Here is a 27,091-nt window from a genome sequence, read left to right on the forward strand (position 1 = left end):
GAGTTTTGTTGTTGTTGTTGTTTTTTGCTCCGCTCTTTTGTTCGATGTGCGGATTTAGATCATGCGTTGTCTTCGCATTGACACGTTTCCAGCGGCCACAGGTCGCGGGGATTAACCGGTGCTCTGAGGGTCTGTCTGCCGCTCCCTCTCCTCCGTGAGGACTCGGCTGAGCAGCGCTGAGAGGAGTCAAAGCGGTGGAGAGGAAGAGTTCACCAAACTGCGAACAAAAAGGATTTGGGATTTCTTTTTGCCGCTTTCAAGGGGTTTGTATGCGCCTTTCATTGCTCTATAAAACTCAAAAGGTCAATCTGTTTTAACGTAGCGGGCGATACATTGAAGTTACTTTTCGAAAACACGGTTTCAAACTCTTGGATGCGCACGTAATCCGGGCTGTTCGTGTAAAAGCGTCGACAGCGCGTTAAAGTCAATGGCCCGAGAACAAAATGATTGGTGGTTTTCTTTTAGTTGTTTTTAATCAAATATGTTTTGCAAATAAAAGTTATTAGTTGTGATGTTTCGGCGCGGCATGTGTCTCTTCTGGTGCATTTCTCGTGGACAGTTTTCAATGAGATGTGTTCGGTTGTCACATGTGTACTTCCCTGTAGACTCCACCAGTGTATCATGACATTTAAAGGCATGGAGGTTAGTTCACTACACAGCTGAGCTCACTGAATTATGTCTCAGCTGGGTAACATACTGCTACTAGAAGTGCATGACTTCATCCATCATCTTTCTGGATGTCCTGTGTGTGTGTGTGTGTGTGTGTGTGTGTGTGTGTGTGTGTGTGTGTGTGTGTGTGTAGGTCACTTTGGTCTGAGCTGAGTGAAAGTGCAACAAGCACCTGCAGGGCCCCCATCAGCAGCCCAAACCCCATTACTGCAGTATGGGTAACTTTTCCAGCAAGGACAGCCATGGACCCACAGGTAGGTCAACACATAAAAACACGCGCACACACACGCACGCACGCACGCACACACACACACTAATGGGCCTGCAATTCCTTTTTTTCTTCTTCTTTTTTGATACTAGCTCCGGTCAAATCACTTCCCTTGAATTTCCGTTGGTCTGTCTCTGCATGCATCAGTGGATTTAAAATGTTTGGCAGTACACACAGACACCTGGCAATATGTGTGTGTGTGTGTTGGCCTCATTCTTATTTTATTTTTAGAATGAATTCAGCACACCTTATTGCGCCGATGAAAGTAGTAGAAGGAGGATGGGTAGAGCAAGAAATACAGGAAGAGTAAGGAGACTGTACGAAAGAGGGGTGGATAAGTGGCGATCAGGATATTGAAGGCAACAAAAGGAGAAGCAAGCGGAAAAGGCTTTGAGTGAGTGAGAGTGTGTGTGTGTGTGTGTGTGTGTGTGTGTGTGTGTGTGTGTGTGTGTGTGTGTGTGTGTGTGTGTGTGTGTCGAGCAGCAGCAGGAATCTTGGCAGCCCTCCTGTGTGTTGCACAGTGAGTGGTCATTCTCCTGGCGTCCCTATGTGATTCGTTCAGGCCAGCTGTGATGAATCGGCAGAATTCCCCGGCTCTGCACAAGGGCGGCAGATTAATCATAGGAAGCCTAATGCTATCTGACACACACACACACACACACACACACACTCTCACACTCTCTCTCTCACACACACATACCTCAATGGACACACACACACTCATTCAGTCAATCTGCCCCCTGTGCGCATGGTTGGACGAACAAAAAGCAGAGGTGGCATGAGAAAGTTATTAGACAATCCTGTCATTCTTTCCCAATGACTTGGCTTTACAGCAGGTACTTTGCAAACACGAAAAAAGAGAAAAGACTTCATTTTACGAGCAGTGAGGCTTTTGTCCAAACAAGGAATAGGAGGAAAGAAAAGACGGATACACGATGCCCAGTGGTTCCCATAGCTTTTAAAGTTGTTATTAGTGGGCGAGGAGCGCTGAGCCAAAAAAGTAGAAATCACTTGTGTTATTGCTATTGTGTCAAGTTTGGAAATTTATTTGCGCCTGCCTGCTGCAAATTGGTCTATGTATGGGAAACGTTTGTCCTCCGTGTACGCGTGTGTTCCTGAATTTGGAGAACGAATGTCACATTGTGGATGAGCGGCCCGGGAGGAATGTCTGTATTAAAGCGTTCATCTTCAGGGGCTTGGCCTGGATGTTTGCTGGCCTGGTCACCTCTCCTCAATGGGTGTTTTCAGTGTCGACATGCCAGACTAGTGACCACTAAACTTTTTGGTTGTTTTTTTTCCTACAGTCTGTCCATGATTCAGTTTCTCAGTCAGTTTTTTTTCAATCTGTTTTGTTGTTGTTTTATTATTCATAACTTTAAAGCCTTGTTACTTTACTTTAAGGATGTTTGACCTTCACTTTGCAGCATGATATATGTGCAGAGTTTTCACAGTAGAAGGCTGTTTTTCTACCGTTATCTGCTGAAAGAGGAAAGTTTCTCTGTGCTCGCCGTAAATCCTGCTCGTTTAAGACGAGCAGGATTTAGGGAGCCAATCGCAGTCCGGTGTGCAACGTACACGCCACATATACGTAGAATAGACATCAGATCAGTGAAGCACAAGAGATCTTGTGTTTAACTTTAAGATTTGCATATTCATACACTCTGGATTTTTCAATTAGGGAGAAAGAGTAGGTGTCATTTTAAATGAGGTAATGGCACTTTTTCTAGAAAAATGTTATCTGATAAATTGTTGTTTTTAGCAGATTATAAACTATATATATTAGAGGTAAACAGAAGTCGTGGTTCGGTTCGTACGTCGCTTTTTGGAGTCACGGTTCTTTGCGAGTTCGGTACATTCAGGAAAAAAACAAATGCATCAGTATACTTTTCTTTTCTTTTCATTGAAAGACAGACACAATCCTCCTGCTCTTGTAAATACAAAATTCAAGTAGCTTTTTCCTCGTCCCACCCATGATCGACACATCTGGGTGTCGATTGTGCATGGTGAAGCCTTAATATATGTAGATCTTGAAAAATGTCTTGAGAGGGTTTTAAAATGTATTTGCTTTTCTTATTTCATCTGAATTAGTTTTTATTTTCTCTAGGGGCCCTTGGGGATAGCTTCCACACTCCTCCTGCTTCTCCACAGACTGATGGGCCTGTTTCCATGCCCGGTGTCCCCCAACTCCTTCCCCCTACCTCACCTCAACCTTCCCCTGGAGCACCGGTTTCATCGCCACCTCCGGTCCCAGTCCTCGCATCCGGTGGGAAGAAAGCGCAGCCAAGCACCAACCCGAGCACTTCTGATTGGAGGCCTCATCTACCAGTCAGTTCAAATAGCTTCACCTTTGGCCCTGGAGTTCGCCCACTGCACCACAAGTCAGGAAGTACTCTGGGTAAAGGACAAGCTGCTTTGGGGAGGAATGTGGGTCCTCCTACCTCCACCCCTCGACCTCTGGCCTCCCAGGGGAAGACTGCGGCCATCAGCCCCACAAAGAGCCCCTCCACTCTGTGTAGCGCCTTACCTGTGGTGGGCAGCTCCTCTGGGCAGAACTGGAAGCAAAGGGACAGCGGTCTGAGTCGGTCTTTGCTGCCGGCTCACAAAGCTGGGGACAGTCAGGGTCAGGAGCTGGAGAAGCTGCTGGAGGAGTGTAGGTCAACACTGGGTATAACTGCCAGTCAGGATGGGGCCACCAACACAGCAGGTAAGATATAATACAATATACTTTATATTCGGACGATACAAATATATTCAGGTCTGCAGAATTTTTATTTGAGAACTAAAACTCCTCATTTCATTGTGGGCTTGACATTTCCGTGCATTGAGAAGGGTAAATCCATTTCCTTGACATTTCTTTTTTGTATTTGATATGCATGTGATGTCTTCTGACATTTCTGTCTCCTTCCCTCAGAGATACTGAAGCATCTACTGACAGAAGTGAAGAGTTTGAAGAGTACTTTACAGGTGAGTTGCCCTAGAAAGTTTGTTTATTTTTAAATAGGATCATGGTACGATAATGATCATTCGCTAAAACCCCTCCCCCGAACAGCGATTGTCCAATCAGCAATTGTAAGTAGGCCCGGCGTACATGGTGTACATGGAGCTGTATTATGCCCCTTGACCCCCCTAGAGGGTCCACGGTCCACCCACCATAGTCCCACTATAAATCCCATGAGAAATACGGCCATTCCAAACCAAAAATACAAGAGTAAAAGTATATGGCATGGATTGAACACTGTGTTTCTCTGCTCTGGCGTAAGCTATAAAGGTTAGCATGTCCTGCTAATTAGCTCGCTACCAATACTACTATCATGTATTTAGCCATCAAGTGTTTGCTGAAGACGCATTTTGCAGGGTTCTTAATATAAAACGAGTCAGCTGAAAACATTAAAAGTTGGCTCAAGACAACGTTTTTAACGAACGCATGGAGCTAACATTAGCATAATTAGCTAGCTACAGCTAGCGACAAGTACCATTTCAACCAGCAACATCAATGGCCCCCGGCTAGAAATGAGTAGCCTGCCTTTGTCTACCTCTGACTGAAGCAAAGGACCCGTTGTTACAAAAATGACTGTGATTTTCGAGAGTGGTAACTTGACAGACATAGTAATGGTCCCTAAGAGGAGCCGGGCTTTGCTCAGTCAATTAGGGACCACTTTGACAGAGAAAAGACCTCAGTCGTCTAAAAGTCGTAGTTTTTGAGTTTTCATCTCAAAGTTTTTTGTTGCATTTCCCACCTTTTTCTATCTTTAGTACTAGTTTTTAAACAAGAACAAAATGCCTTTTTGCAAACGCACTACGGTGGATAAGTACAGCAATGTAAACAGGAAGCCACGCACTCCAATTATACATCAATCAGAGTAGCGCTTGTGACCTTTTATCCAGGAGATAACAGCACAACACGCCCTGTCACCCTCCATCCCCCTCTATCACAATAGGCCTTGGACTGGGCCCCTCCGGGAGCTGCAGCTCTGCTAATGGAGGTCTTCCTGTCCTCTGCTTCTCCTGAGAGGCCCCAAAAGAGGAAAATCTTTGAGATCGTCATCTGTCAAAGTCTTTTTTTGTAGCTCATACTTGTAGAGTTGATCCTAGATAGTTGCATGTGGGTATGGCTACATTTGAAAGGAGAACATACATCTTGAATGTTAAGCAGGACACCTGTGTCCTTCATTGCACATTTTATTTTTGCCACACTTCCGGATTGAGCCACTATTAGATTCCGAACCCAAAGCTAAAGATGAAGAAACCATAACACAATAAGAATGTACATTCTGCAAGCGTTCTTCAGTCCCATTGCTCGGGCGTTCCATGCTCCTTATGAGGATGGTGATATGCTGCGGTAATTTCCTGTGCGTCCTTCGTTCCAACTTTTTGACCCTCCCTTATGAGGATTGTAGCCAGAGGCTCCCAGCTTCCTCTATATCTGCCACAGATTACAACAGCTGGAATATGGCCTTACAGTACGCCTCCGTCAAACCCGTCTCTCTTTTCTCCTCCTTTCTCCGCCCTGTGACTGTCCTCCCTTTTACTACTTCTACTTTTATGAATTGTTTTAATTATTATATTGCAACCCATCTGACACACATGACAATCATGTAGTCTTCCACACCACACTTCCTTGTCACCTCTTTCCCTACTTGATATTCAATCCCTGCTTTCTCCTGTTTTTCCCCTTCCTCTCTCCTCCACTTTCCCACGTCCCTGTAAAGGACCTGGAAATATCCGCCTGAACCTCAGAGAGACTTACTGACTGAGAGGTAGCCGTGAATTAGATATCGGGCCAAACCAACACTGTGTTTACACGGGCCCTCGGTGGGGCAATATAAGCCATGCAAAGCTCGACTTTATGAACCCTCTCGGTCTGCTCTGCCGTCCTGGGAGCCTTTTTGTGGCGATCCGGAGAAGGGGAGTGCAGTGCGGAGGAGGGGGGTTCACATTCGGCTGTTCAGGAGACAAAACTTGTTTTGTGCTGTGTGGCGAGATGGTGGGGAGGGGGGGGGGGGGGGGGGGGGGGGGGGGGTCTGGGCAGTGACTGACCGGGCCATGTGTCTTTGTGTGTGTGCGCTCCATGTGAGACAGAGGACTCACAAACACATTCAGATATGCATTGAAAGTCTTGGCCGGTGCGATTTTTTATTTTTTTTTTAAAGCTTTGTCCTCCTTCCCTTCCCTTGCTGTGCCTCTCCGCTGTTTCTTCATTCCCTCATTCTGTCTCCATCTGAGAAGTGGCCGCTCCTCCCTGAGCTCAAGAACCCGAAACAATTACCCTCCAACTTTTTGCTGCGACACACCGCTCCGTCTCATCCCTCCCTTCCGCTCTCTTCTCCCCGGCCCTCCCCTATCTCGCTTCCTGGCCTCTTAAGTCTGTTCTTTCCCGTTCCGTCCATCTTTTCATCTGACCCCAGGTTACTGAGGCCTTTTTCGCTTTAGCTCTGACGTCCTTGTTTTTTGACCTTTTTTTTTTTTTTCCCCTTGTAATTTAAGAAGCCATTATTCTTGCAGTCCCATTCTGTCAGCTAAGCCTCTCCTCTGCGCCTCTTCATTCCGTCTTCATCCCTGCGTTCCCAAATGCTCCATATCTTTGTCTGTCTGCAGTCATAATGTATTCCTGATGTACTGCAGCTAAACTGAATTCTGAAAACACATGATTGCCCAATGTGCATCGAACTACGAAGGATATTATGCGATGTGCCATCTGTCTGTGCTTATGCGCACCACCAGTCTTCAATTGTCTTAACCGACAAAAATGAAAACACTCATTCATGTCTGGGTGCTGTGTGTGTGTGTGGGGGTGTGTGTGTGTGTGTGGGGGGGGGTCAAAGTTGTGTTCCCTCCCTCCTGGAGATTCAGTCGATCACAAAGCCCTGCTTTGGAATCAGTTCCAGGTGAACGCTGCCGGAGATTTCCAGGAATGATCTCCCGATTCCCTCTTCTCTCTTTTCCTCCTCGCTAGGCTGAATAAAGGCCCCGGTATCTGGAGGCCCACGGAGGCTGTTCACATGTAGAATGAAGACTTAGTGTGTTTGGGAGGATCCGAGGAGGGGGGGCTTGTGTCGAATTTGCCGCGACGAGTAAATGGCAGTGACTTGGGACCCTTTTCTTTTGATGTCTGTGGACATTTAGATATGCAACTTGTAGGCGCTACCGGGCTATTTTCATGTGCCAGTTGGGGGGCATTTGCCCATTTTGTGCGCGCGTGTGACTGCTGTAGAGGAAATGAAATGTCCCTTAATAGCTGTAACGGCCTATTCAACTGCTTTTTTGAATGCACACCACAGGCTGTGGAAAGCTGGACAGAGGAGCCATTACAGAGCTGTTGATGCTTCCCCAAGTATGTATCAGAACGACTGGGTGTGGAGGTGAACTAGGGACAGATGGTTGGAACACACAAGTTTGCATCAAGTTTATAGACAAGCGTATCAGTGTGTGTGTGTGTGTGTGTGTGTGTGTGGGCTGGATACCACATCTGGTCTTGCAGTGGGGCACTAGGTCAGCTCTTGAGGGAGTACGTGTGTGTGTTTGTCTCTTAAGACTGACAATCCACACCCTTATCTCAGCGTGAGCCCGATGAGCACTCCTTCCTGTTTCCTCAAACAGACGTGCTCCAGTTGGAGTCATGTCCAGATAACGAAGACAAGATCCTTCAAGTCCAAATGGGTGTATTACTTAATCTAGAGCTTCTCCAAACATAGACCACTATGCTACTAGTCACTTGACACATGTTGCCAGAGGGAATGCGCTCCAGCTCACCCCCGAACGTGTAGATGTGTGTGAGACAACTTAACAGCGTGGTTTGGTGGTAAGAGAATAGGAGAGGTGTATGTGTGGGAGAGGAGAGGGGAGGGGAATATGATTTGTGTGTGTGTGTGTGTGTGTGCGCAGTGTAATCGAGTCCAGCTGTGGTCTTGATTCACTGGTCAGACTTGGCTCACATATTGCCTCCTCCTCCACATCTCCATCCATTCTTCATCTAATTACCGACCTTCCCAACCGCTGCGCTCCTCAGCACTCCCTCACATCACTCCTACAGTTCTCCTCAGTCTTAACGGTATTAAATCTGTCCGTGATTTCAACCACTTTTATTGTCTCTCCTCTTTTCTTTTTCCTTCTTTTTTTCCCTCATTCCCTCCCTCCCTCTTTTTTTGTGATGACGGTTGCTTAAAGTTCCTTTTGATATCCTGTTGTCTTTTGCCATCTGGCTTCATTGGTCGTCTTTTGATGTCTGGGGCAGTGTTTGTGCACGTCCGAGGCAATAATACTCCTCAAGAAGGAAAACTGAAAACTGAGCCTGTGTTAGAGCAATGGCCTCGTACGTCAATTACAATTTTCAAGCTGATGCTTTTGTCGTGAGTAGCTCACACAGAATGCAAATATTACGCAGCGGAACACCTTTTTTTTTCTGGAACAAAGTTGATTTTTCTGACTTTTCGCACCGCAAATAAAAGCATAATCCAATTACATTGTGCGGAATGGACAAACTGAAAACATACACTGTACTGTACAACAACAGAGGCTCCATAGTCTGGACCATGACGGCAAACTTTATTGTTCCCTTCATCCTTGGCAGCGCATTCCCAAATCCACTCCTTCCTCTCTTACCTGTCACAATAAAAGCCTGAGACATATAAACTGCGTAACTGTTTACAAGGGGGAACTCCATTTAACATGTTTTTTATTCGTCGAGAGATGTGTAATGGCCTCAAGGTTTTCATCTGACCATTCTGCTATTAAAAAAGAAAAAAAAACACACTCCCAAAATGTTGCTTAAATCTTTTCCAAACTTTTTTTTTCCCCCTAAAAGCTGAGAACATAATCTTGTTGACTTTTCTCGATGACATGAGCTAAACCTTTTGGCTCACAATTCAGTTAAGCCTCATTAGAGAGGACTTGTCAGCTCCCATCCTCTCTCATGCTTGCTGAAGCTTGTCGCTCAGTTCAGTTCAACCTAGTCTCCTAATGAGCGCCAAATGGATATTTGATTGTTCATTTGATTATAGTCGTTGTCTGCTGAGGGTTCAGCTATGTTTGTTCTGGCACTCATTCCAATTCGGGTTTAAAAATGGCAGTTTAATCCTTTTGTATGCTTTGTATTTAGTTATTTTAGAAAATGATTTGCAGTAGAATAACATTTGCAGACAGTAGTGTTGCAGTATGAATTGCCCGTTTGAACTGTGATAAAATTATTGATTTGGACCTATTAGTAGATTTAAATTTGAACTAAAAACTATGTCTGCTTCTGGATGTTTATAGGGGTTGATGTGTTAAGGCGACCATCTACCTTTTCGGAACCACAAAATATCAGTCTCTGTTCATAGAAAGCGTCATCAATCAGTTGGAATAACAGCCCTATATTCTTCCCCGTCCAGATGGAGCGTGGGGAATGGCTGCAGTTCCAGGCTGACCTACAGGTGGCGGTGTCAGTGGCGGACCGCCTGAGAGCCGAGGCGGAGGAAGAGCTGACTGCGCTCCGCACGGCGCACAAGGACGTGGAGAGGGAGCTGGCCGCGTCCCAGCAGAGACAGAAGGAGGCCGATGTGCAGCTGGTAACCCTGAGAGGGGAGCTGAAGCAGAGCAGGCAGAGACTGGCCGCTCTCGCCCAGGCTCCATGTCAGGAACCAGAGAGGCCCAACAATGGAGAAGCGACCGACATCCCCGAAAGCAAAGACGGGACCCAGAGGGGCAGGGAGACGGGGCTGCACAGGCTGGGGCGAGAAGGGACAGAAAGCAAGAGTCCCAATGAACCAACAAAGAATGTCGAGGATGCCAAAGCGGACTGTAAAGGTGTGACCAAGCGTTACCTGAAGAACGTGACCAACAAGGATCGGAGTGGAGAGGAGGTGCGAAGGCCGGTAACCACGGAGAGGTCAAGGTGAGATAAACTGTATGATCTTTGTGTGACTTTTTGGGGAACACAGAGGAACACACCTAAAGCATAATGTTGTGTCGGTGGCACTTAAATGTGTTCTGACACTAAGATATTTCAAAAAACAAAGCCAAAAAACCCCACCACATTTTTGGTCTCTGACATAGCAGTGGCGAATAAATAACAATCACCAAATTTGGTCAGGACTGTGATAGTTGTTTCTTTTGACTCTGTTGCTCAACCCACAGGCCGTCTTGGGGCCACTTGAGGACAGTTTAAACAGCTGTATCTACAGCTGGAGCCGAGTGGAACACCTGTCTAATAAAAACAAAAGAAATGCCATTAAAAGGTAGTTGGTTTGGTTTAACTAGCGATGTTTTGTCATGTTACAGAAGCCTCTCCAGATTACCTGCCTCCTCAGGCTCCCCCACCATGCAGAATGGAACTTCCCAGCCCCACACTGCCTCAACTGTTGGCCCTACAAACAAGGTGAGACGCTTCATCTCCAGGAGGATCCTTCCTTTTGAGTTTGTTCGTTAGCCAGGAAATACACGCACGCTTAATCCATAGTTTGCTGATCACGTCGTGATTTTGACTGAATTTGAATGAATCTCGTCTTGTTTTTTTAAAGAACTTGGGGCAACTGAGAGGCCGAAGAAGTCTGGATTGGCAAGACAGCCGGTCGAGCACTGACACAGGTGTGTTTGTGTATATGTGTGTACAAAATGTGTCGCAGTATGCTTGTGTTTGTGGCATAGACATTTTTTTTCATGTTACCAGTTTTGCCGTATAATTGTTTCAGGTAGCCTGTGTAATTTTTGACCACTCAGAGAGAAATAAGTACTTATTTTTTACTGTGTACTGAAACACTGTGTACTGAAACACTCTACATACACACTACAGTACATTATTTGCATACATGCAGCAGTTAAACTGACAAAAATTAGGGCTTTTCTTTTAGGGTTCAAGTCAATTTTATCCCACAAGCACGCAGCCATATCTGAGAGCATGGGACCGGTGAAATAGAAATACATGGGCTTTACCAATTTTGGGAGGCTTTAAAAGCTAGTTTACGAGGTAAACCCTCATTGGTCATTTTTTTTTTCGGCAGATAGCTCATCGTTACGAGAAGAAACAATCCGTCGGTTAGCTCGGCTATATTTTTTTATCCATTACTTACAATGCTAATGTCGCTCAGTGTTCATGGGCATGTGTGTACATGTGTAAATGGGCAATTGTTTGCTAAATAGTTCGCTACTTCATACAGTGAATGTCAATCTTACAGCTTGTTCTGCTGCCACCAAGTGGCCAAAAATCAATTAAAGCTGCTCTAAATAGAATCGAGTAGTATAAATATATGTGAGCATGTTTAAGGGTGGTGTGGGTCCTTCCACCGCTGCTTGGAGTGTTCATAATGACAGCATGCTGTTGGTTAATGAAGTAGGGTTGCTTGTCTTTGCAGGAAAACGCGAGGAGTCTCTAAACAAGTACAACTCTACCCTCACTGAGCTGCCTCCCACCAAGTGAGTCCTCACACATACACCCCCACGCTGACAAGCCATTTTTGTCCAAGAGACCGGCCCGATTGCTACATCCTGTCGTTTCAACCCGAGTACATTTGTCTGGTGAACTCGTACAGCTCGATATTGGGGCCTCTCGTACTTGGAATCAACGTGTTAAATAGGGTTTCCTGTCAATAACAGAGTCCACTATGTGACAAGATTTCTTTTTGTTATAAACACCCAACTGACTGACAACGACTCCTGCAGCGTTCAAACCAAAAGCTCCTGAGCCTTGCGTCTTTGTTGTTGTCAGGTCCCAGGATGGTTTCAACCTGCTGCTGCGTCGCCACGGAGGCTCAAAGAGAAACTCGCTGCTCCGTTGGTGTCAGAGCCGAACACAAGGCTACAAGGTGATCCCGGACATGATTTAGTTTCCATTTTCAGGGTTTTTTTCAGAGCAACAAAAAGTATTGTTGTGACAAATTCTGTTTGGTTAAAGTGGAAAAAAAAATAGGGGCAAGATGTACAAACCCATTCTCTTGTGTTACCGGTATCTTTTCCGTCTTTTCCCTCCCTGCAGAATATCGACATCACCAACTTCAGCAGCAGCTGGGCCGACGGTCTCGCCTTCTGTGCCGTGTACCACACCTACCTCCCCTCACATGTCCCTTACACCACTCTCACTCCAGAGAACAAGGTAGGGCCTGTTCCTGCCGCTTGTTTAATGGATGGGACCAGAGTGATTTATGGTGTTCCACTTATCGATCCGTTCTTTTCTTTGTAGAGGGACAATCTCGGCCTGGCATTCAAAACAGGAGAGACTGTTGGGATTGCACAAACCCTGGTACGCCTTGGTGTCTTTTCTAATTCAAACAAAGCATTACACACTAAAGCCTCATCTGACTTTTCTATGACAGATTGCGAGGTCGATTTTGAGCTCATGAACGTGTTTGAAATCTTTGCTCCGTAGACGGTAGAGGAGATGCTGAGAGCAGGAGGTCCTGATTGGCAAAGGGTCCTGAGCTACGTGGAGAGCATCTACCAGCACTTTGAGATGTGACAGCTGTCGCTATACTGACAGACAAGCCCAACATAGTGGATCCTTAAGGACTCTCCAAAGGACACGATATTAGTTGTGATGGCTTCCCTGAATACTATAATATACCTTTTCTTGTCTGTCCGGAAACTTGGATGAGCTTCTGTTAGTAACAGCTAGAATTTGCAATTTGTTGACATCAAAAGAAGACTTCATGTCAAAACATACATTTTTTTTTTCAAATTTCAACTGTGGATTGAAGTCCCCTCTGCTTGTTATACGCTTTGGAAAATGTCCTCTGACCAGAAGTGGTTTGTTACCATTGTCCCATTCAGTCTTATTTCTTTTACACATTAAATCAGCTGCCATTTGACTTGTATCAGTACGTAGTGAATAATTCAGACACAGTGAAAGTAGGATTAATAGAACATCTTTTTTAATACATTTTACATATTTTAGCTTTTAAAATAAAGACTATTATTGACCACCACAGAAATTAAGAATATGTGGATCTTTTTTTTTTTATAGCATCCTCATGATGAAGGTGTATGTATAGGCTGAGTTGCTGTAAATGTCTCCACACTGGTACGTCACTGGCCATAAGTACTGTACAACATCATGTCCTTCTGTAAAAAATCTGTAAGCAGTTCTTAAACAGGTCGTTGTTTTACCTGCCAATGTGTTTTGCCTTTTAAGCATGTCTGTTATGCTCTGCAAAGATTCTACTTCATCCTGGACCTTTTAAGCACTCTGTAAATATGCACTTTTGTCGACACCTTGTTGGTGTACGAATGTAATAATGTACAGTACAGATGTTTCATAACTGCTGGTTAGTCTTCTACGGGCTCTGTAGGTATTGAGTAGATCTAGTCAGAAGATTTGTCAAGTTTAACTTTCGGTTTGAAAAACAGCTTGTGTTTTTCTCACAGTGACTGAATGACAATCTAAAAGAAAAGTGCCTCCACGTCAACTAAAGTGGGCCAACGCTGTCGAGGTGCTCAGGGATGTGCGTTACAGGAGTGAAATAAAAGCAAACACAAGCCCACACAGGCTTGTGCATCCGGTTGCAACATCACCTCACGTCACACCTGCATCCTCACAGACGCATCCTCGTACCGCACGCCGGCTGAGAAACTGACAAACAAGTTTCAGCAGGTGTAACGCGGAGTTTGTTGCCAAAGTACCAGCATTGTAAAACCTGTTTATATGTAACTAGTGTGAAAAGTATAATACCAAAGAAATAAAATGTTAATATGAAGCAAAAAATACCGTGTGGGTATTTTTAAACACTTACTTTAATGAAAAGACTTGAGCATTGTAAAGTATTCCCATCTCTTCCAGGTTTGAGTTGGAACAGGCGAGGAAGAGGAGTTAGCCTTCACTCTACTACCTCCTGCTGGTGAAGAAGAAATAATACAGGCTGTCATTGTGCCTCTGTCATCATGTTCCTTGGTGAGCATTTTAATTACTGCTTAGAGGTTATAACATGATCCCACAATGTCAGCTCATCTCCTCCCTGCTGCTATTTTTACACAAACGCTTTGTGTAACATCTATTTCTGTGTCACACTTGCATAACAGTGCACCCCCCCCCCCCAAAAAAAACAACAACAACCTTGATACAATAAATTAAGTCCCGTTTTTCAGTTTAAAATTGAACGTATTTCCGTGACTTGTCACCATTTTCTCCCATGACAAAGCCTCAATAACACCCCGCTGTTCTGTTATCACAAAGTAATTGAAATGGCAAACCTGTTTACCTCATACTGTGGCTGAACCGCAATTCTATGGATTTGCTTTCCGAGGACGGGGTATAAAGTATTCAAATGTTTACAAAAAGCAATACAGATTCAAATAGCAGCATCTTAGTTCTCAGATAACCCGTCAAGAACACAACTCTCAGGTGGTTTTGTGTCACACATTACATGCAGGCTTGTGTTCTCTCTTGACATTCAAGACGGGCTTTCTTCTCAGTATGGATACACCGCGACGTCTCTCTCTGTGCTTTGGACAGATTGTCAAATCCGTAAGAAAAGAAAAAAAAAAGATAGATGAGACACATCCCCTGGGCAAAGGCGTTAAGAGTGTGTGAACTCCTCCTTTGTGTGTGAACAAAGAATATACGTGTGATAATATGTGCATGCATCCTGGTGTGTGTGTGTGTGTGTGAGAGTGCGTATAAACGTGCGAGTGTGGGCCCCATTGGGCGTTGGTGGACAGACAGGGGGGGGAGGGGTTTCGTAAAGCGTAGGTCCAGGTCACTTCACGATGCAGTCGCTGTCAGTTTGGTGTCTGAACCAGGCGTTGAACGTGTGGCAAAGCGCGGACCAGAAGCATGGACGGGATCTGGGCTCTGGTTGTGTGCGCGGGAGTTGTGTGTTCGGCTGTGCCTGGTTTGACCCAAGACTCATCCAGGTAAGAGAGACGTGGTCTTTTGATACAGCCCTAATACAATCTTAATCCATATATTAATGCAGATTTCTATAATCTCATGCTCCAATTTGTTTCACCAATCTATAACAAGCCATTCTTCCAATGTTCTACTAGGCCATTGTTTCTAATCACAAGTCCAGAGGTGGTGCATGCTGGGACACCCACTTCGCTGGCTATCACCGTCTTTGCTGACTTGCCTGGCAGGGTGATTGCTGAGATAGCACATGGCAACTCCAAAGTTGCCACAACAGAGGACTTCCAAGGAGGTGATACTGCAGTGACAAGGAGGTTTATGGGTGAATTTGCAGAATCACTCTTGACTTTTTAGAGGGCTAAAGTTTCCATTTTGTTTTTAAGGTTTGACCAGGGTCCTCACAGTCCCTGCTGTGAGTATGAATTGTGTGTTTTTCTTACCGATACTTGGACGTGATTAAATGACCTGTTTAGCCTGATACCCCATGTATGTGTCTAAAAATGCTGACGCAATCGCTCCAGATTCTTGGAGCTACAACTGCGAATTCCCCCTTAAACTTGACGGTGAGGGTCTACAGAGAGAACGATCTCATTTTCACCAACGCCACCACCCTCAGCTTCAGCCCCAGGAATGTCTCCACCTTCATTCAAACGGACAGATCACGCTACCAACCAGGCGACACCGTCAAAGTCAGAGTTGTGTCCGTACAGTTGGATAACCGTCCGTACAAAGGCCGAGTGGATATCTCTGTACAGGTAGGCACCTGTCTTCTGTGTGAAAGAACGAAGCCAGAGGAGTTGAATGAATCTTTAGCCGGGTATCGTGTGGTGGTGGGAGGTTTGACTGACATTCTTTTGTTACGCGCAGGATCCCAGAGGGAACGTCGTCGACAGGTGGGAGTCCACGGGGAACCTGGGGATTGTGTTGTGGGAATTCAGTCTATCCCAGACGATCCCAAATCCTCTTGGACAGTGGGTGATCACAACCGCGATGAATGTAGGGTTGTAATAAAGAAATAACTACACTTTTGTGCAGCATGTTGTTTAAAATACTGCTCATTGGATTGAATAAGAAAAGGATCTTTCCATTCAACCTCCCATCCTCTTCCCTACAGGGCGTCACTGATGCGAGAGCGTTCACTGTGGAGCATTACGGTAATAGATCTATCAGTTTTGTGCAATATCATTTTTTTGCCATACCAACAGAGGATGGCAGTTTCAGTCGGTCGATCAAGACTGAAATATCTCAAGAACTATAAATGGATTGCCATGTAACTTTGGTACCGAGTCATGGTCCCCAGAGGATTAATCCTACTGACTTTTCCTCTAGAAAAGTAATAGCTACTTATAGCATAGTTAGTCATTTCTGTCTTCTTTTTATGGTCCTTTAATAACGTTTCAGCCACCGCCAAAGGGCTTTTTTGTGTTTCGTTAGGATGCTGCTCCACTAAAAGAAGCCTCTGTTGCTGCGTCAGCCTTCTTCGTCAGTTTGGTAAACAGAGGCTGTTGTCTGTTAAGCGTTGTTTTCAGCTCCTTTATCTTCTTTTGTTTGTAGAATGCAACTAGCCGGAGAGTCACATGAAAAGTCGCTGTGGACTTTGGTGAAGTGGCGCTCAACGTTGATGTTTTACCGACTGACACGCTCAATAACCCTCATTCGCAAAAAACAACCCTGTTACCCATTCCTCATGAAAATAGTAGATGTTTTGTCTCTTATTGGCTGGCTATTTGTTTGCGGTCATCGCCTAATGTTACGGCGCCACCGATGTGACTAAACTTAAAAAGTCTGTCCAAAGGATGTATGTCTGTGACTTTGATAGAATAGAAAAGTAGACAAGTTTACAAAGTGACATCGAATTTATGTTAGCTTGCGAGCTACTTTTTTTGGAGACCCCTGCTGTACTCTTAGTCGTGTTTGTAAGTAAACTTACTTACTGCCATTCCCGCCATTTTACTGTCCGCTGTTGCAGAGCATCCTCACTTTGAAGTGCTGCTGAAGACACCGTCACAGGTCCTCGTTGGAGAGGACATATCAGGATCAGTGAGAGCACTGTGAGTTCAATTTAACTCGTGCAAATCAATAATATCACATTTAAACATATGACGCAGTACTTATTATTGCTGTTCCCTCTAGGTACCCCAGTGGACAACCTGTACAGGGAACACTAACTGTCTCAGTCACTCTGGCGCCCGCTATGCCCAATACTGCATCTCCATTCATGCAAACACAAACTAAATCGGTGAGGTCTTAAAGTAGCTCATTTATGAAAGATAGTTTACAGTCAGTACAGTAAGTGTCTCTGTACTAAACCGCATCGGCTGACTTTTGACCGTTGTTTTTCAGATCTATGGGTCAACACAGTTTGTCTTCAGCAACGATCTCCTTCGAGGAATTAGCAGCAGCATGCACGTTGCCATCTGTGTTACTGACAACTCCACAAGTGAGATATATTTTGAAACTACGCCGATTTAAGCATCCCAGTCGCACCTTCGAAACCATTCTGTTACATCATCCCTTGTCACCCAAGGATCTAAAGTGAACAAAACAGTTGAAGTCCGACGCATGAGGAACACGTTCCAGCTTGCGTTCCATGATGCGCCGCTGACACTGAAGCCGTCTCTACTCTTCGCCGCAAAAGTGAGTGGATTATTATTATTCTGTTTATTCAACATCTATTTTTAAACTGATGTTCCCATTTCATTTCCTTCTCTGCGTCTCCTCCACAGCTGAGGATCTCTAGATATGACGGAATGCCACTCAGCGCTCGGGATCTGACTCGGTCTGCCGCGATTGAAGTCACTCAGAGAACATCCACGGCGAATGCTGAACCTACAACTCTGACACTCCCAGTGCCTGAGGACGGGAACATCCACATTCAGTTAGAGTTACAGGATCAAGTAGGGATGCTTTTTATTCGGGTGAGTATTTTTGATTAACAGTAGAAGGAATGTTGGTCCTCTGGGAGAAGCAGTTTCGTTGTATGTAATACGAGAAGTTTCAGTGTCGAAAGAAAATCACCCAAAAGACCCATAAACTTAAGTAGAGTGTAAGCAAACTTCCTAATATTATGAAACTATTTACTTTCTTAGTTTTTTAAATTTGTAATAATATTTTTTCTTCAAAACATCAGCAACACGCATTCATAATGTATTTTACGAGGTTCAAATGATTACTTCTGTTCATATTTTCTGTTTCTTGTGTTTACATTCAGGCAAGATTCCAATCCAGTGAGGAGACTCTGACCGTCTACAACAATCACATTTCTCCCAGCGGCTCCTATATTCAGATCTCCCCAATCGACACCTTACCTGCACAGGTAGCTCTTAACAAATATTTAGCCCCATTAGCGGTACGTCGACAAAGCGATAATACAGCAAACATGCCTACAGTAGATGATGTTGATTATGCAACCGAGAGACATGATTCACATGACGTGTTTAACTTTTCAGATTCGATTGCCTCTTCAGATAGATGTGAAGAGCACCTTTCAACCAACTGAGCTGCACTTTGTGGTATGTTTGGTCTGATATATCACATCACGCAAATAAAAAAAAAAAATGCAATAATGACATATTGCATGAGGAACCTTAATAAAGAGAGAGTGCTGTTAAGCTTTTTAAATGAGTTTGATCACATTTCTCTCGGGTGTTTGGTTAATGGATAAGGGGTGGTAAAAACGTGATTGCTTGGGGTTAAAACCCAAACACTTTTGAGTTTGATGTAATCATTTTTCTTTCATGTTTTATTTGAAACAATTTGAGTATATTGTTTTGCAAAAGAAAAGCCGGAAACAGGCATGCGAACCAAGTGAGGTTTACATGTATGGACTTCCCTGTGCTTAGTGAAATATTGGAAGAAGTTTGTGGTTCGTGCAAAGAACAAATACTGTTGTGGTTGTACTTCCAGGTGAGCTCTGGAGGTCGAGTGGTGGCCGCCGGGACAAGGACTTCCTCCTCTTTTTCTCTGAGCCCAACAGTGTCCTGGTCCCCTGAGGCCTGCGTCACTGTCTACTGCATCCTCTCTGACGGAGAGGTCACCATGGACACGGCGCACATACCCATCAGTCAACAACACTATGTACTTTCACCTGGTCAACGTGTTCTATCGTGTTATTCTGATAGTTGCAGGATTCTGCCGGACGTGTCTGTGATACGTTGTGTGCTCGCTTTCCTCAGGGGTCTCTGAAGTGGAGCACTGACAAAGCTCAGCCAGGTGAACAGGTGTCGCTCACCGTGACGGCTCTCGAACCGAGATCCCAGTTGGGAATCGTGGTAATGGGGGCGCACGGTGACGCTCCGCGGGCTGACCTCGACGTAAAAGTGGAGCAGGTGTGACGACCCGTTTTAATTTGCCAAAGCCCTAAAAGGTTTGAAAGTCTGATATCTTCAGACAAAAGAGCAAAACATCATCTCTGAAACTTAAACTCCTGTGAACCTTCAGAAAGTCACTTGTTTGGATACTGTCCGGTTTGCTTCACCCCCCCCCCCCCCCACCTACCCATTTCACAGTTTCATTGCTTCCCGGTCTCTTAATCTGTTGTAAACACTTCACACCTTTCCCAGTTAGATACTGTACGGCCATTCAGTGTGCGGCCACTAAACCGGTTAGTCTGGGCGTAAACCATCTCTCTGCTTTGTTAGGAGATGACTGCTGTTTCTATGAACTGGTAACTTTAGTGTGCTGGGTCCAGGACCTGAGGGTTACTGATGGATGCAAGGTGGAGGAAACAAAAGCTTCACCACAGTGGGCTGTCTTAAAATGACCTTTCCCCACCTCCAAAGCTCTGGCGCTGCGTATTGTGTCTGGCACAATAGATCAGTTTAACAAGCCAGCTCTCCTCGGGCATTTACGGAGTTGAGACTGTTTTACTCCTTATATCACCTGCTGAGACCTGACCTATATTTTACTGGCTGTTACACTAATGATGCATGATCTGATAGTGGACAGTCTCAGTACAGGCTGTACTCCAAAAAACTGCTTTTAGCTGTAATATTAGCAGCTATTGTAACAGAATCAACCATTGTTATCATCTTCTTTGTGTCTTTCACTCCACAGGAATGTAATATTAGGATGCTGACCAATGCCAGACTATATCAGAAAAACAAGCCTGATGGACCTACAAATGGTATGATATTAAATAGTACACTGAGTCAACGTGATCCTTTTTAGAATAGCGTCTACATTCCATGTGGAGTCCCTCTGGTGACCATTTAGGATTTTGGATTTGTCCCACAATTTCCACTGGATTTTATCTTCATCTTTCCGATACTTGTACAGCACTGATCTCTCCTCTCTCTTCTTTTTAAGACGGAGATGACCTGATGGTAGAGAAGTACTGGAGCCGTTGGATGGACGCCACTGAATCCTTGCTGTGGTTCGACACTAGTGTCAGGTGAGTGCTGAGAGGCGCATATGCTGGTGATTCAAATGAGTGTTCAGTGATCTCAGTAAATTCAGTGTTGTGCTTTTGTCTGTCACTTCTATCAGTATTCAAACGTGGGTAAGTGAGAAAATAACAGTGCCAGATGGCGTTACGTCTTTGAGAGCTTTTGCACTGGTGATGTCAGACAACCTGGGTCTGGGCTTCACTCCTGTGCCACAAAAGGTAACTAAATATTCACTATAGCCTCCATATATCAGTGATGTTTCTCAAATATGGAGTTTGTATTTCCCACAAATCTAATTGCTTCCTTTTGCAAGGAGAGGAAAAGGGCCTGGAGACATGGGGAGTGATTAGATGTTCAGTCTTTCCCTTTGGTGGCACTCTAAGTACTTCCTATGCTGTCTTGTAAACAAACTAAAAAAGTATTTGCGCCGTAAAGAATTGCAGCTTTAACAATGTTCAAGGTTGTAAGCCTAGTGAGCCCCGTTCCATAACTTTTAATATCCGCTGTTAACAATGTTAGCCGAAGTTGCCTTTGAATTGGTTTATGTTCTCTCATTCACAGCTGACGGTGTCCAAAGACTTTTCCTTGTCTCTGGATGTCCCATCATACCTCATCAGAGGAGAGGAGATTGTGCTGGAGGTGAACATCATCAACCATTTAGAGCGTGACGTAGAGGTATGGAGGACTACATTTGTGGAATAATATGACTTTACTCCCTAACTGATGATGTATTTGTATCTTCCACTAATCACTGTCATGTATGGCGCACAGAGAAGATGGTACATTGTTTGTTTTTAAAAGGTGTTTCTCTCAACAGGTAATTGTGCTGCTAGCACAGAGTGAGGCTTTTGAGTTTGCTTTGGCAGACAGAGGGGACGTCTCGGTGGTAAATGCCCGAAAACTAACCGTGGGGAGTCATGCGGCTGCTTCAGTGCTGTTCCCTATAAGGCCCGCGGATCTGGGCGAGATGGAAATATCTGTGGATGCCGTATCGGCGGAGGCCTCAGACAGCCTTGTTTGGAGAGTGCTTGTGAAGGTGTGGTATGATGGAAACACTGGATAATATCCAATAATAATATTATAGTGTTTTCAGGAATGCAACGTGCTACGTGGCATGCGATTCATCCTATAAATAACTTCCGTGTTCCCGAAGCCTGAGGGAGTTGAACAGTCCTTCTCGGAGACTCTGTTCCTGGAGATGGCACCATTGAAATACAACAGTTCCAGATCCATCTCCTTCTCCTTTCCACCAGATGTGGTCGCGGGCAGCCAGAGGGCCTATGTGGCAGTGGTTGGTACGTCCGCGATTTTGTCCTCCCTATTGTGCTCGTGGCGGTTCCATTTTAGCGCTCCTCTTGTTTACTTGAAGTCAATTGGGCATGCATACTATGTGTCCGCATTGTCCTTTGTGAATAGATGATGATTTTGGGTATATGTCCTGAAAACATTTGGGTACTGAATGTTGAAGAATGGGAATGATGGACATCAAACAGGAATTTTTATGGCGGGCAGATTCTGAGCAGCTGTCCGGCTGTTGGACTTGGCTCCTTCCAGGTTGAGGGATGTGGGATTTCGTCATGGTAGAAAGGATAGCCTCTATATTTTCCTCAGTTGGAGCCAAATGTGTGGTTTCTGTGCTTGTTGTGATAGTGAGCGTTACTAAAACATCAAGCAAACGTGCAGGATGGAGTCTTTGTCTACTGTGTAACTTTCTGCTTGTGATGGTCTTCATTAGTTTTTCCTCTCCATTCTTCCGTACCTTGTAACTTTAAGATTTCTTAAATCGTAGTATGTCGTATGGCAAAGCTATTCATGAACACGTGCAACAGTTAAATCCCTGCTCCTTCCCTCGTGTGTTGCTTTACACAGGTGATATCTTGGCCTTGTCCATCAGAAACCTGGATTCGCTGGTTCAGATGCCCGTTGGCTGTGGGGAGCAGAACATGATCAACTTTGCTCCATGTATTTATGTAATCCGGTACCTGGACAGTTCAGTTGAGGGCAATAAAGAGATCAGGAGCAGGGCTCTGGGCTACATGATGGAAGGTAAGCAGTCACCAACTTAGAGTAAATGTACTGTATACAGTATCAATCTATGAGTAAAGTTAATTCATGTGCTCCTCAGATGCAATAGGGCATCTTGTGAGCGACGCTTTATTGGATTCAATTTGAAACTTCTTCTATTTTCTGCTGTAAGGATATCAAAGGCAACTGTCCTACCAGCGAGATGATGGCTCATTCAGCGCTTTCGGAGCCAGCGACACCTCTGGCAGCACATGGTAGGTCACCATGGAATGGTTGCAGGCCAAAATCTGGAGTATTAACAAAAAATGTTTCACTCAATCACCACTTGTGTTGGTTTAAAAGGCCTCTAACGGTCCCTCCTCTCTCTGTGGTTTCCAGGTTGACCGCCTTCGTGCTGAGGTGCTTCCTCCAGGCTCAGCCCTACATGCAGGTAGACAAGAGTGTCCTGACCAGAGCCATGACTTGGCTCTTGAGCCACCAGGGGCCCCAGGGTGAGTTCAGTGAGGTGGGCAGGTTGATCTCCACGGAAATACAGGGAGGCCTGGATAGTGGTTCAGTGGGACTCACTGCCTATGTACTGATGGCACTGCTGGAGGACGACAGCTACGTGGTGAGTTATGGGGAATCCCTTTGTTGTTTGATTGTAGCAGCTGGTCTAGAAGGCTCTATGTAAACCATCAACAATTCTAAATGTTATCATTTTACTTTGCTATAGTAATTTACAGTGGGGTTTTTCTTCATAAAAATTCAAATGATAGGGAAATAAAATGTTGTATTTTTATTGAACAAAACAAATCTTGTCATTAGTAGTTTTAATTAATTAATAAACGTTAAACTGTGCGGTTCACATGCCACGAGGGGGGGATCCGTAAGGATCCCGGATCGACGGTGGTCCGTTACACCACCAGTTGATCACAATGATCTTTTGTCTGGTTTGTCTGTGTGAAGGACAAGTACCCGGGTAATGTGTCCCTGGCTCAGAGGTACCTGGAGAGCAAAGTGTCCAGTGGAGCGGTGGTCAGTAACTACAGCCTGTGTCTGGTGGCCTATGCTTTAGCTCTGACCAATAGTCCTGTGGCAGACACCGCCCTGGAGGAGCTCAGCAGGAGAGCTGACTACAGAGGTAATTTAGCAGTTTATTTCATGTGCAGGAATGTGCAAAAGTTACACTTCAATACCTTCTTATAATAATTATTATTATTGTTGATATTGCGTGCATTAATCCAGTGAAAATGCCATGATATGGATGATACGTTGGACTACATTATTTTTTTATAAATATTTTAGGAGCGCCTTGATGCGAATTTAAAGTCAAATCTCAGATTAGACTTTGCAGTTCATAACTGCTTGATCAGCACATTCATTGTGGCTTTAAAAACAAAGGTTGCTTTCAATTAGCAATGTAAAGAGACGTTGTATGGGGATGACTAGAAGTCAGAGAGGAGTTTGCAAATGTTTTCTACCACCAACGCTTAAAGAAACATTCTGCAGGCAGAAATATAAAACCTGAAATACTAATCGTTTTACAGGCTGCAACCACAACCATAAAAAAATAACTTGTGGCTCCTATGTCTTTGGGCAATTTATAGGTAGCTACTGTACTGTGCCACCATCTGGCCAAGTGCAAGAATTTGTGAGTGGGTGAGATTTATTTAAAAACATTGTGCAGCACAATAAATCTAATTCCGTAATTTGCGATCTTGTTCCAAAGATGGAGTCAGGATGTGGGGATCCTCGGCTGGCCTGGAGTCACATGGCTGGCAGACGCGCTCAGCACAGATCGAGATGGCCTCTTATGTGCTGCTGGCTCTTTATTGGCGCGGCAGGTTGATGGAGGCCATTGGAATCTTGAAATGGTTAAGCGAGCAAAGAAACCATTTAGGAGGCTACGGGACGACACAGGTGACACCCACGCCCTCGCTGTTGTTGCATCGAGAAACTGAAATGTAGCTATGAACCCGTTTGTTCAAATACACACATTAAACTGGCGGAACATTTTCTTTCTCAGGACACAGTGGTTGCCCTCCAGGCTCTGGCTTTTTACGCTGCCTTCAGCGGCGCCAACGCCATCGACCTCCGACTCAACATATCCGCCCCGGCGTCTGTGTCACTTTTTAGCATCAACTCCACCAACTATCTGACGTATATGCGCCAAGAGGTAATGGACCTGGGCGTAATCCTGTGCTCGTAGCGTGCTTGATATATTGAATCACTTATGTGATACTGTATTTAGTGTACCATGTGACTCTACTGTTGTCATCCTGGGCTTTCTTTGTTTACCTTCCTTTACTTTATGTTTCTTAGATCAATTCTGACAAAGATCTGAACCTAAACATATACATGGAGGGAAAAGGATTTGCAATGTTTCAGGTACAGTAAGACAACGTTACTGTTTTTATTTGTCTGTAAAGTACAGATTTGATTAGTTTGGAACTTTAACATGAATTGTTAACACCACAACCTCCCACAATGCAGGAACGTTTTCATACTTCAAACATATTCGAGTCAACATTAAACTGATTTAATTAACAACTGTAGCATGACCAGAATAAATTGAAGACAGCAGCTGTGCATGGTAGCGTCACCCAGCACAACGTACTGCATTGTATGTGCTAAACCAAAACAGCGAAATGCAAATGTGGCATGATCATGGACTCCCAGCAATTAACATCTGGAACACATACTGTAGCTGGAAATCCTTTAGTGTCTCCGGATCAGATCACTCACAGGAGGACTTTGGTGAGAGGTTAAACTTTTCATTATGTTCAATATTACAAACCGGCAAATCCTGTTTATACTTCCATGATTTAATACTTTATTGTTGGAACAAATACAGAGATGCAATCTTTATTTAATTTTTGCTTCATGGAATGGAGAGATTCCCACAACGATACTGTTGCTGTGACGTTGAGGCATTTGAATTTAAATCATCTCCATTACTGGCTCATATATTAGCAGGGGTATCAGGCTGTACAGTGAATTTAAGCTCTTCGCCACTAAATCTTAAGTTTTTACTTTTTTAAACTTCTCCATGAATCCATCCAGATGAATGTCTTTTACAACTTGGAGACCAAAGCTTTTTCACAGAACCTGCAGCGCGCCAAAGACGAGGAGGCTTTCTCATTAAGTGTTGAAGTTACTGAGGAAATAGACCGCAGTCGCATGCTGTTAACTATATGCACGGGGTAAGTACTTCAACACAGATAGACCTGTCTGTCAAATTAGTTTTCTTTTTGGTCAAATATGCCTGCATTTATGACTTCATCCCTATTTTTTGAATGTCACGCATGTCAAATATCCTGCAGGACAAGGGACTATAACCATGTACGTCTTCCTCGTCTCCTCTCTAGGTTAAAGGACAATCAGGCGATATCTCATACGGGCATGGTTATATTGGACGTGGGCATGCTCAGTGGTTTCAGTCTCTCTCCTGGAGCAGCTGGCCTTACTGATCTTATCAGAAATGTGGAGATACTTCCTGAGAAAGTCAACCTCTACCTAGATTCAGTAAGTGTTTCAGCATGTCCTCATTTCATGGTCAGGCATGAAATGTTGAGGACGGCCACACCAGAACCATCTTATTGGTCGTGTTAAATCATCATGGTTGGAGCCCACGAACTGTTTGACTAACCCGAATCAGATCTCTTTGGTTTTTTTGGCCTCTTTGTTCATTATTCAATTGATTATAAAGCCGTCAAACCCATTACATGTAATTTGTGTGTCATTTTCAAATGACAACTCCTCAGGTCATTAAAAGCCCCACACCTAAAGAACAAATCCTGAAAACACGACCTCTGTGCCCACAGTGGTAGCTGCAGTAAGGGTCCGCAACAGGCGGCAACTTCCGGTCCTGAAAAATGAAGCTCTTGCGGAAGTGCCTTAACCTTGCATTATCTCTACTGGCCAGCAGGGGGCGACTCACTCATCTGGTTGCAAAAAGAAGTCAGATTGTATAGAAGTCTATGAGAAAATGACTCTACTTCTATCTTGATTTATTGCCTCAGTAAACATTGTAACCATGAGTTTATGGTCTCAATCGCTCGATTAAAGTCTTCTTCAATACAGCATGATGTTCATTTAGTATATTATGGTCCCGTTTAAAGTAAAATACACAATAAAGCAGGGTATGCTTTAGGGCGTGGCTACCTTGTGATTGACAGGTTGCTACCACGGCGTTGTCCGGTCTGGGAGGTGTCCGTGTTTACCTTTTGGAACTTAAACTCTAAAAAACTAGATGACAGTGAAAATTCTGATCTCAAGGCTAGTCCACAAACCAATGGGTGTCGCCACAGTGAATATATCCATTTCCTATATACAGTCTATGGTCTGCAGAGAACCACACTTAAAAGAAAAAAATGATTACCTACATCAGGTACATATTCACAAGATATGAACGAATAAGGTAAGTAAATGTTGTATTGTGTCGTATTGTGTCTTCATGTCGAGACATTCACTTTTCTGGTCCCATTTGCAGCTGAACAAAACAGAGGTTTGCATCAGACTTCCAGTTATCAGAGATTACAAAGTGGCTCGCGTACAGGACGCTGTGGTGCGGGCTTACGACTACTATGAACCCAGTGAGTACAGCTACAGTTAATTAAATTCTGCTCTGTCTCACGTTGGACTGGGAAAAGTCAAGACCACTAAACATACTGGCAAGCATGACTTTTCAGTGACATACACACGGTACCGTGTACTGATTATCATGCGATTATTTACCCCCATCTCACAGCGAGAAAGGCAACAAGAACATACAACTCCGATATCCTGCACAACATGAATCTGTGCTCCTTCTGTGGTGAGAACTGTGATCGCTGTAGGCCGGGACTCACCATCACCGTGGACTCCTCTCAGTCGTCTCACTCTGTAAGCAGCGCCACCTACAGCTTCATTAGCCTATTTCTTGGAGTCACCGCTTCTTTTATTGTAGTCTAA

General features: G+C 44.5%; 1 protein-coding gene across 1 annotated transcript; it reads left to right on the forward strand.

The window, feature by feature from the left end:
* Positions 1-27,091, forward strand: LOC306707324 (CD109 antigen; the record flags this gene model as incomplete). The annotated part of the gene is made up of 43 exons (XM_079174717.1): positions 1-263; positions 803-923; positions 3,042-3,641; positions 3,849-3,901; positions 9,304-9,806; positions 10,193-10,289; positions 10,432-10,498; positions 11,263-11,323; positions 11,616-11,712; positions 11,883-11,999; positions 12,087-12,146; positions 12,273-12,358; positions 14,975-15,036; positions 15,128-15,156; positions 15,266-15,499; positions 15,612-15,740; positions 15,859-15,898; positions 16,714-16,795; positions 16,878-16,983; positions 17,088-17,184; positions 17,272-17,381; positions 17,471-17,662; positions 17,956-18,060; positions 18,194-18,256; positions 18,651-18,821; positions 18,920-19,072; positions 19,800-19,869; positions 20,052-20,136; positions 20,232-20,349; positions 20,693-20,806; positions 20,949-21,167; positions 21,285-21,426; positions 22,001-22,177; positions 22,329-22,410; positions 22,535-22,766; positions 23,105-23,279; positions 23,868-24,058; positions 24,165-24,314; positions 24,461-24,526; positions 25,202-25,341; positions 25,507-25,663; positions 26,631-26,733; positions 26,889-27,091. Exons 2-43 carry the CDS (start codon positions 884-886, stop codon positions 27,089-27,091), a joined length of 5,778 nt encoding a protein of 1,925 aa, XP_079030843.1. The 5' UTR covers positions 1-263; positions 803-883.

Source organism: Pholis gunnellus (genome assembly GCF_910591455.1).
Source record: "Pholis gunnellus genome assembly, chromosome: 15".
NCBI classification, from domain to species: domain Eukaryota; kingdom Metazoa; phylum Chordata; class Actinopteri; order Perciformes; family Pholidae; genus Pholis; species Pholis gunnellus.